Source organism: Lampetra planeri, chromosome 16, assembly GCF_965212315.1.
Source record: "Lampetra planeri chromosome 16, kcLamPlan1.2.h2, whole genome shotgun sequence".
In the NCBI taxonomy this organism is placed as follows: domain Eukaryota; kingdom Metazoa; phylum Chordata; class Hyperoartia; order Petromyzontiformes; family Petromyzontidae; genus Lampetra; species Lampetra planeri.
The window spans coordinates 10,591,301-10,602,533 of NC_136122.1; the positions used below are offsets into that span (position 1 = coordinate 10,591,301).

The 11,233-nt window shown below is 46.0% G+C and overlaps 1 protein-coding gene across 3 annotated transcripts in view; it reads right to left on the bottom strand.

Moving 5' to 3' along the window:
• The window catches only part of NR1H4 (nuclear receptor subfamily 1 group H member 4), a 108,916-nt gene extending 99,342 nt beyond the window's left edge, over positions 1 to 9,574 (bottom strand). For 2 of the 3 annotated variants that reach the window (XM_078601546.1, XM_078601545.1), the window contains exon 1: positions 9,071 to 9,517. In XM_078601546.1, coding sequence (XP_078457672.1) covers positions 9,071 to 9,143 — 73 coding nt within the window. In that variant the 5' untranslated portion in view covers positions 9,144 to 9,517. The other variant, XM_078601550.1, reaches the window with a different exon arrangement.
• Positions 9,575 to 11,233: the final 1,659 nt, after the last annotated feature.

Below are 11,233 nucleotides of genomic sequence, written 5' to 3' on the forward strand. Positions count from 1 at the left end.
AGTGTTAAAATATGGTGCTGTATTTTTAGGATAGTGTGTTTAAAATATCATTTTATGTAGATATCCACATTTATTTAATATTTTTCTTCTGCAGTTTTTATTGAAAATGCAATATTTGATATCTCAAAAACCAGACGTGATAGACAAAAACTTATGCCAGATTTGAAATCAGAAACCCAAAATTACCTTAAAACCGTTGGAATATCTTATGCCAGAAAAAGTGTGTTGACTAGTGTTATCATTTTAGCTGATTGATCAACTTGATCGACAAGTCACCCCTGTTGCGGTTATTGCAATAATCAACAGCAAACATTATCTGAGATGCAACATTCACAAGATAAATGTTGGTAAACAATGTTTGATCCATTATGAGGCCTCCTTTGCCAGTAGCAAAATATAATAGGTTTTTTACCCTTTATTCTGGCAACAAAACTGTTTTTGGCAACAAAACTGTTTTGTTGCCAGAAAAAAATGGTAAAAACCCTATTATAATTTTTTTTTTGATCTATGATTACAATTACAATAACTGTTGTGAATATAATATGCTAACAATGTTAGAATATATTATTCTGATCACACAGGAACCCTTAATAAAGCGATGTGCCTTAAAAAATATTGGACAACATTTAATTGAAACGCAATATATTTTATTTTTCCAGGCGAGAGGGCTTTGAAAGGTTGTTTTGCCGAATGTGCAAAAGGGGCAATGGACGCCAATCCGCTCTCACCTGGTTAGAGTTAGAACGGCGATCAATCGAATACATGCATTGATCTGTCTTATATTTATACAGCACTTTTATACAAGACGCTTTATAAGGGTTATGAGCGGTAAAATGAGGGTAGCTAAAGGTGATATGGTGAATAGGGATGGGGTATAGGGAGCGATGTTTAGTGGGAATTACGGGGATGCTTGGGGATGGAGGGAAGGATGGGCTAAAGAAAAGAGGTGGGTCTTGAGAGAGGAGCGGAAACTCCACAGGGAGGGTGCGTCTGCCTTAATGTGGAGGGGAAGTTTGTTCTAGTGTAAGGGGGCATGTAGGGAAAAGGAGCGGAAACGGTGGATTGTGCACAATAAATACATATAAAGCACTGCATGTGGGTCTTCTTGGTTTTTTCGGTAAAGTCACGTAGAAGGGAAGTAATAAAATAATAAAAATAAAACATAATAAAATAATTCTCACGACGTTTCGGCCACAACGCAAGCAGCCGTCCTCAGGTGAAGACCAGGTCTGTCGGGGAGACAGCGTCTGAATGAAACACCACCACCACGCCACCACGCTTGGTGTTTCATTCAGAAGCTGTCTCCCCGACAGACCTGGTCTTCACCTGAGGACGGCTGCTTGCGTTGTGGCCGAAACGTCGTGAGAATTTTATTTTATTATGTTTATTTGTATTATTTTATTACTTCCCTTCTACGTGACTTTACCGAAAGAACCAAGAAGATGAATCCCTGCAGTCACGAAAGCTTTAAATCGAAATTTCACTGCAGGTGGGGTTAAGCGGGTAGGTTTGTGAGCCGGCACAACAGACGCTGGACATTATTTCAGGCAGGGCGTCCCGAGAGCTCGTGCTTTTATTCTGCACCGTCCGGCGAGAATGTGAAAATGCCGAGTTCTGGCAGGAGGTCATGCCGTGTTGAGCCGTTCACTGTGCCTGCCATCTGTTTGGCCTCCATCGCAAATGCCCCCTCTAATGACATTTAAGAAGAGTGGGCTCAAACCACGCACCTCGCAGGGAAAAAAAACCCATGTTTTAAAATATCCAATTAGATTCACTTCCCCGTGTGTGTGTGCGTGTATTAAAGTGCTCATTTTATGTTTCATTTTTTTGTATTTTCCAATTTTATTGACATCGTGTTCATGGTGTCGTAGCCACGACATTTTCAATCGCACATATCAAAGCTCGCAGTCCATCACCTCGTGTGGAAGAATACCCCTGGGATATGGCAGGTAACTACTGCTGAAGACAATCCAATAGGGATCCTCCTGTTAATACTAAGAGCACACCTTTTATATGCCCTGAAAAGAGTGTTCTTCATATTGCGAACAAACGTAACATTTTAATTCATAAGGTTGGCATAAGAGGCACTACACTTTCCCACATGCCCTGTTGCATAGTACTGTTTGTTGAACAGAATCAAACATAGATATAATCAGTATTAGCATAGGCTACATTTTATGAAATGCCAATTTGAGAATGTATTTTTCTCTGTAGTTACCGGTCAATGGGCTGATACCATCAACTCACTAAACTTAGGAACCGGATTTAATTACGGTTGACTGTAGATTGGATTCGAACCCAGCCTCTCAGCAGTGCTGGCCCAGTGCTCAGACAGTATTAGCTGGCTGAGCCTCCCAGCCAACTCATAAGTGATCTGCTTCATGAAATTCAAATGGCTTTTGGAAATGGAAAGTGAAGGGTGGTACAAATGTATCGCTGTCTGTACAAAAGCCATTTTTTTAGATTAAGGATTACGAATACATAATGTAATGAATGCATTGCATTTGGCTGCTCATAAATACTATTCTGATCATGCAAGGGCTTAGCAGTTATACGACAATGGATAATAAACCAAGTGAACCAAACACGGTAGAATCTGTGTAAACCTAGGGCAATGTTTGAATGCAAACCAGGATCAAGATGATAACATAAGGAGGTGAACGGGAGCAGGGTGGAGTGCTTTTGGGAGAGTGTGATGATGAAAGGCAGAATTGCACTGTGACTGGGGAATAAAGTTTGCAATCTGTGCGAATATACGCGCGATTACACGTGGTTCAGAAACACGGACAGCGACAAAGACGACGACAAAGACCGCGCATGGAGAGGCGCGCGCGTATAGTTGCACCCGAGAGGCGGTAAGAGGAAACACATTCCTGCGGAGGGAGCTGGTAGGAACGTTGGGTTGCTCGGTCAATGGACAGGGTCAACGGCGGCGTGGTGTATTCCGCAAATATGCCCGACTGTGAGGGCGGGCACAGGCCGGCGTGAGTAGGTTAAACGTTGAGTTTTATAAGGGCACCACGGGGTGACCAGCCCCTCCCCACCCAGCCCCACCCCTCCCACCCCCCACCCAGCCCCACCCTCCCCACCCAGCCCCTCCCCTCGCCACTCAGCTCCTTCCCACCCAGCCCCTCCCGACCCAGCCCCTCCCCACCCTCCCCTCTCCACCCAGCCCCACCCTTCACATTTTTGGATGCACGGCGGACGGACGGACGGACACAATAATCCCCTGTGGGCTGGTGTAACCAGGAGGTTCCTACCAGTATAACACACTGATCAGGGAGGGAACAAACGCAAACTAGAGACATCGTATCGACGGTCAATATAACGCGAGCTTGGGCAAGATATATTTCTTGAAGGGGTGATGGCCAATGAACAAAGAGTGGTGATGGAATGAGAGCCCAAATAAGAAAACACCCCTAAGGTGATGACCCCCCCCCTCTCTCTCCCAGGTGGGAATGAAATCATGAGATCAGCTCGTGCGTGTCAGACTGGTTCTTGACATCACACGACCACGGGGGTGGTGACGGTGTGGGAAGTCATCCAGCAGTGGCACGACCACGGCTGAGATCTGACGAGATTGGGTGCATTGCATGTGATTTGGCCATAAGCATACTGCATTTTATACACGTAATCAAATCAATTATAGCATTTTTACTGGCACTAAAATCACGCTTCTTGCAAAACTATGTGCATAAAAAATTGGTGAAAGGATTGATAACATGTAATGACTAACGTGTCAATTATTGGCTGGGTATCATGGTGCGAGGTCCTGGTCAGGCTGTGGTTGGAGAGAGGGGTGTGTTATTGCTTCTCGATCAACAAAAGGGCTCGGTTGACCCGGATTACCTCCCAAAGAGGATTTGGGATTAAGGCTCTTTATTAAATGGAAGATTGTGGAATGTGCGGTTGGGTCTGTAAAATGTTTTTTTTTTCATGTTTATACCACTGAGATATGCTTTGTTTGGATGACGTCAGAATGTTTTTCTTTTTCCACATCACAAGTGAGGACGTAGTATCTGGCAAGTCGTTCTTCAACAATGGGAATGTTTGCGTTATTCCACTTTGTTCGCAAATATCCAGGATGATGATGATGATAAAAAGACATGTTTCGGGAAATGGGAGGATCTGTCTTAAAGCTGTCAAATTTTCCCGTGCACTCCAACATCCGACGCAACAACTGTAACGTCAGAAATAGGGGTAATGCACATATTGGGGGTAGATGCAGGGGAACGTGACCACATTCAAGAGTCGAAACCACTTCTGCGTATGTCCTGTGGCTAGAGACATCGTCCGTGGAGCAAGACTTCCTCTTCGCGGATCAAACCGCCACAAATGCCCCAGCGCCCTCGCACATTCCCCGACGCGAAACTCGGAGCTCACGTGACTCATCCGCGGGTCACTTCGGGTAGAACAATGCCACTTACAAGTTGCACTCCTCAACTGACCTAATAATCTTCTTGGTTCTTTCGGTAAAGTCACGTAGAAGGGAAGTAATAAAATAATAAAAATAAAACATAATAAAATAATCCTCACGACGTTTCGGCCACAACACAAGCAGCCGTTCTCAGGTGAAGACCAGCTTGTGTTGTGGCCGAAACGTCGTGAGAATTATTTTATAATGTTTTATTTTTATTATTTTATTATTTCCCTTCTACGTGACTTTACCGAAAGAACCAAGAAGACTCGCGTGACTAATTGTCCAGTGACTCTGGCGAGGACCGACAATGGCTCGAGCAAGTCTCGCCACTAATGTCACCACTACAAATCTCACACACGTCACGCAAAATCCATCACCCGCGATGCGACGCGCGCGCGAAGAATTGCCCGAGCGGGGTGCGTCAAGCAGTTCTGAGCCGGAATTCCTCCCCGTAGAGGGCATTAATTCTAGATTTGAAGCTTTCGTGACTGCAAGGATTCATATTCTTAGGTTTTTCGGTAAAGTCACGTAGGTAAAACATTAAAATTAATAAAAGTAAAATAATATAAAAAAAAATAAAAATCACGACGTTTTGGAGGCAACACAATTAGTCACGCGAGTCTTCTGTGTTGCCTCCGAAACGTCGTGATTTTTATTTTTTTATTTTATTTTACTTTTATTAATTTTAATGTTTTACCTACGTGACTTTACCGAAAAGCCAAGAATATGAATCCTTGCAGTCACGAAAGCTTCAATTCTAGAATCAGTTCTGAGCCATCGTCACGCGACACCATGATCAGCCTCGCGGCAGCGGCTTCGGGCTCGCCGCCCAACAGAGACGGTCACTGCATCCAATGGCGGAGCCAGGATTTTCAGGTGGGGGGGGGGGTCGGGGGCAACCCATCCAGCAATGAAAAATTATAGGAGTTGTTAGAAAGTAAGGGGCCGTCCACAAATGACGTCACGCGATTTTAGACGATTTTAGACGATTTTTTACCCCCCCTCCCCGTCGTCACATGGCGTCACAAAAAGTCAGAACCCCTCCCCTCAAATATGACGTCACAAAGCTCTGCCCCCCCCCATAGAAATCAAACATGCTTCGAATCGCTTTAAACTATTTTCATTGCAGTGCGTATTTAATGTGGCGCTGTACTCTGATGTTGTAGGAGAAAACATTTATTTAAAAGTCTATTTAATTAAGAAGAACGTGTCTATATTTATTTAAAGTTGCGCATTTTGATGTGACGTCACATTTCTCAACCCCCCCCCCCCCAGGTGCGTGACGTCATTTATGGACGGCCCCTAAGGACTTGTCCCTTACTTTTTATTCGACGCGTGTGCGGCGATGGCGCAGCCATCGATCGAGGGTCGAATTCGAACCGCGTTGTGTGATCGGCATCACGCTCGCTGAAGGTGTTGATGCCTTCAGGGAAGTCGTGTGCTGTAGACGCAACTGCGCACAATTCTGTGAGTCACTTATAACTGCTTTGCCGTTACTTATTGCCAATTATGGACCCAGACTATTGTCCTATCATCTCATAGAGTCCTGGCACCTAATAATATGCTACACAGTGGCAGTGGGGGTGGCAAAATGCCGATGTATTACTAATAAACCCAATGATCCGATCGAAATTAGGGATTCCAATCGCATCATTTGGGGGGCACGTGACACCCCCCCCACTGGCTCCGCCAGTCACTGCATCGCGCGGCGCTTTCAGAGGCGCCTTCTGCGGCCGTCTGGAACGCTCTTCCTTCCGATATTAGGAAGCCACTGGAGCTATGCACTTTTAAATCATCTCGATTGAAAACTCATTTCTCTAGAACCACTTTTTGTGTACTAATAGGTTTTTTCCCTTTTTTATGGCAACAAAACTGACACCTTTTGCAAGGAATCATGTTAACATTAACCACAATACTTGCAGTCAAATGCAAACAAAAAAAGCAATACTCTGATAATTTATGCATTGTCCTTGAAACTGATTGGCGCAAACCAGAGACAGCTTTCTTTAGAGCCTGGTCTCATATGGTGTTCGACCAGATGATGCCAAAAGGCGCACATTTCAAAGACAACGCACTATCAGAGTAATGAGAGCTCGGGGTAAGCAGCTACATCATGGGACCTCCTTTGCATTTGACTGCAAGTATTGTGGCTAATGTAAACATGATTCCTTGCAAACGGTGTCAGTTTTGTTGCCAGAAAAAAGGGGAAAACCCCTATTAGTATATTGTGGTGCTGGCAAAGGAGGTCCCATGATGTAGCTGCTCGCCCCGAGCTCTCATCACTCTGACGTTCAAAATACACACAAAACGCCGCACAACTCTGTTCATTTTTTCCGTCGTCGATCGATTTACTTAGCACCCATCGGTATTTCCGTTTGATTTATTATTTATATTATTTGTATTTAACGCGCTTTGCTTCCAGGCCAGTGCACCCGCATTCCACGTCTGGAGGTTATCCAAAGAGCTTGTGGCATGTGCCATCCGCACACCAATGACCTTCCGGCTGCTGACGCTAATCAGGATACTCACGCAAACCGTAACCTGTCCCCTTGCAGAAAGTGCAGGGATTACAGTGAATTATTGCAAAGTGCGACGAGACGAGAGGTCGCAATCCTGCTAAAGCTGTTCTGTCGCCCCAAGTCGTGCAACAATGGGCTGTCGTTCACCTCGGCTCGTAAGGGATATGACGATGTCACCATTACATGTCAATACATTTTCTGTGACAAGTGACCTTTGATTAGGGTTTCACTTGTATATGTTTAGCAGCCCGTGTGTGGTATGTACGGAGGCTTCCCATATCACGTGGGGGCATCTCACCAACCCGCACTGACCGGAGCGGAGAAGTACGGTCATACCATTTAAATTTCGATTTAAAGCTTTCGTGACTTGCAGGGATTCATCTTCTTGGTTCTTTCGGTAAAGTCACGTAGACGGGAAAAAATAAAATGATAAAAATAAAACATAATAAAATACGATTCTCACGACGTTTCGGCCACAACGCAAACATAAAAAAACTGTCCCTTTAAATGTATCGTTATTTATTCATTGTTGTTTACCACAACTTTCCCGTGCGATTCGTTGCGTAAGAACGTCGGTGTTCGCCGCTGAGAGCGTGACGGGTTTCTGTCTCCACTCCCGTTGCACCGTGAACCCCCCCCTCCCCCCACCTTGCACCGCTCCCGCTCCCTCGTGGTGTGGCACCGATGCCCACTTTATTGTGGGGACATATTGGCACGTACAATAACGAGTGACTCGTTGATGAGTCTTCATCACGGCGATATTGCGATGAGAAAGGGCCATCGTTGCATAATCGTTCAACTTGAGAGCAGGGCTGTTGGCGAATGGGTTTCGTTGTGGTTGCTGTTAATGCAAGTACGTATGTGTGTGCGTGTGCTCGTGACAGGAGTAGAGTGGCAGGCGGGGAGCGGTGGTGTAGTGGTGTAGCGGTTAGTGCGCCGTGCTACGGCCCGGGTTCGATTCCCGCTCACGGCCAATACCGGTGACGATTATCTGAACCGGTTCTGGGCCTCCCCTAGGTCAACTCAGCCTCAAACGAGTACCTTGTGCTCGGTGTAAACATCGCCAATGGGGAGACAAAGGCGGCCGGGCGTGGTGCTGGCCACCCACCCCCTCGTGTGTCGTGCCGGCCTTTCATAGGCGCTCGCTAACAGCACTTGCCCGAACAGTCTGTTGAGGCTATACGGGCCTTTTTTTGGTGGAGTGAATTAAACCCAACACCTACTAAACTTACGTGCGAGGGATGTGACATTGATCACGTGTCCTGGGAGGAAGAGCAATAACCAATCCTTGCTATAAATACGCAGGTGTCAGGGCAGTTGCAACGCACCATCTGGAAGGGTTGAAGCTAACCCCTTATTAAGCATAAGCCTTTTCGAGCTCTTCTGGTGACCTTTGTACAGCCCCTCGTCAATCCACTGCTGGATGAAAGCCTCCCCACACCGTAGCAGCACCGTCGTGGGGACGTTTCACCATACTTCACCGCACTGTGTCGGTGCGGTTTGGTGAAGGGAGGAGCCTAGAACCGGTTGGGATGTCGCTCCCCTCTGATGTTAGCCATGGCTGGGGAATCTAACTGTGGCGGGCAGGTTTGGAGTGCAGTGGGCCGCTAACCACTCTGCCACCGCTCCATCCACGCCCAATGACAATTGTACGTGTACAGCCCTTTTGTCAATCCACTGCTGGATGAGAACCTCCCCATGCCATAGAAATATCTTGCATGTTATTTGACCATACTTCACCACGCTAGTCAATGCGGGGAACATAGATATAGGAGCCATAGAAGTATAGTACAGTAATGAATTATGACGCACCAACTTAGGTTGCCCACCACGCAGCCCTGCAGCCTATACGCACCCTTATTGCACAGTTGACATCCATCCCAGCCCTGGTAAACATTCGGAAGGTCGTGTGCCATTGCAGAGAGGAGACAGCCAGTCATAGGCAGAGGCAACGAGCAACGTCCTGAGCCTGGACTTGACCTGGCGCAGGGAGTCAACAGCACAGATGGCTGGGAGTGGAGAAGCGAGTTCACGACATGCAGGAACTCCAGCCGAGAAGATGCGTTACGTATGGCTGGTGCACGAACGGTTATAACACAAGGAGAGAGAGAGAGCCAAGATCGAAACTCACGGGCTGCCTGGTGGGCTTTGTTTAAAACGTACGCGGCATCCCCTGCACGTCGCGTTGGGGTGGATCTCCGCATCTGCTGCGCTTTCTATTCCGTTTTCATCTCTTCAATCTCGATGCACCGCACCCCGTTGCTTTGAGCTCTGCGCCCCGTACTTCATTGATTGAACATATATGTACTCTACATTTTTTTTTATTAAGCCGTCTGTATCTATTACACCTTCAGTGGTACTGTTTGTCGCTGACCCTTTTGTCGTTTTTACACTGCGTTTTAAAAGGATAAACTTTTGGTTCTGTGTCGTGAATTTCGTTCGTAATTTCACCGTTATTTAATCATAATACTTTGTATTATGCTGCACGAAGGGTTGAAAGCGTTTACTGAAGCTATTTGTGAAAACATAAATTGTCGTGGTAATTGGGTGTGAAAACAGATGTTCTTTGTTTGGGTTATACACACCGAATGTGCCAGAGAAGTCGCAGAGCGTCTCCTGTTCGACGTTTCTGATAACGAGTAACCAGTTAATCCTGTTTAACATCTAACCTCGAGTGGCAATAATTGCATTCACACCAGTAATGTGCTTGGGGGTGGCCTACTTTGCTGATGTGCTAATTGAACACGTGGGCTCAAGATGTTCAGCCACATCAGCAAACTCGATCAATTTTGGAACAAAAAAAGCCTCCGTGTTGGGAAACCAAAAAGATTAATAGTATCATACTCTTTGGTTCTTTCGGTAAAGTCACGTAGGTATAAAAATATATATATATATACCTACGTGACTTTACCGAAAGAACCAATGAGTATGGATTCCTGCAGTCACGAAAGCTTCAAATCAAGATGAATTATATCAGCCAAGGTGAACTGAACTCAAGGCAACAGCACACCCACTGTGGATACAGTGGGTGTCCGGATACCTCCAACATTTTTTTAGATATCGTTCAGAGACGCCCTTGGTCAACATGGTGGCGAGATGTTAACTCCCTCGCCTGGTATGCAGGAGGTTGTAGGTTTGATCCGGACCCTGACGCGTGTATATTTGGAGTCTACGTGTTCTTCCCGTGGTCGCGTGGATTTTTCTCCGGGTTCTCTGGTTTATCCCTACACATTTGGAAACATGCGTTTAGAGTATTTTGCTTCTATAGATTTCCACACGACGGTAAGCCACTTCGTTGACCTATCATGTGTGGCCAGGTCGCTTCCGAAAATATCTACATAGCCCAGTTGGCCTTACCTCGTAAAATAAAATAAACAATTCCATACAAGAGTTGTTTTTGGGTCAGATCGTGTAAATATAAATGTGTCGTTAAACCAGCCACCACAACATGATGAGGCTGGTTGTAATTACCAGCGAAACGTCGAACTTAAAATGTAAATATTGTGGGTTTACTCTCCAACACGCTGGTGTGCTGTACTAGTAACGAATTAACACGTTTTGTTTACGTGACAAACCTTACTAATTGGCTGTGTAGGGTGGTGGCAGATTTAATGAGGCATTTATATTTACGCGATCTAACCCCCCCCCCCCCCAAAAAAAATACTGGCATGGATAATATTGGTCGCGACAGCCTCCGCGTTCAAACTAAGGTAGCTCGTTGTAGTGTTTTAGTTTTTCAAGGTGTCTAGCGGCATGTGGGAAGAAAACGGGACAGTCTGCAGATAACCTGGAGAAATCCCGTGCGTACAAGAGAGTAACATTCACCCCCCTGGCCACCTCACAACCACACACATGCAAAACATGGCAACACCCCGAAGGTCACCAATCTAAATAATAACATTCATCATTTCTGTCAACTATTTTTTTGCACCTTAGCGCTCGCTCTGGTGAGCTCTGCTCAGCTTGTGATGTTAGGTGATTTGGTCATAAGCTGCGGTAGAGCGTTCGCCACTCGTTGCAGAGGTTCACGGTTCGTATCCAGCGGGCCGCACCGGTCAATGCTGCGGTGTGTAATAGCCCCCAGCACTTGACTGTGTCCATTTAAAGATGCCCTCGACGTCATTCGCAAGAGTTGGCCATCGTGTGCCAGTGCCATGGTCCAAATTTGCCACGTGTTTCAATTGCAATGCACTTTGCTCAATTGAGATTATAGATACTAATCGTCGCCCCCTACCGACAGTGGACACGTGCCTCAAGGTCACTCTGGCAAATGAAACTCACGCTGAATGAGCGC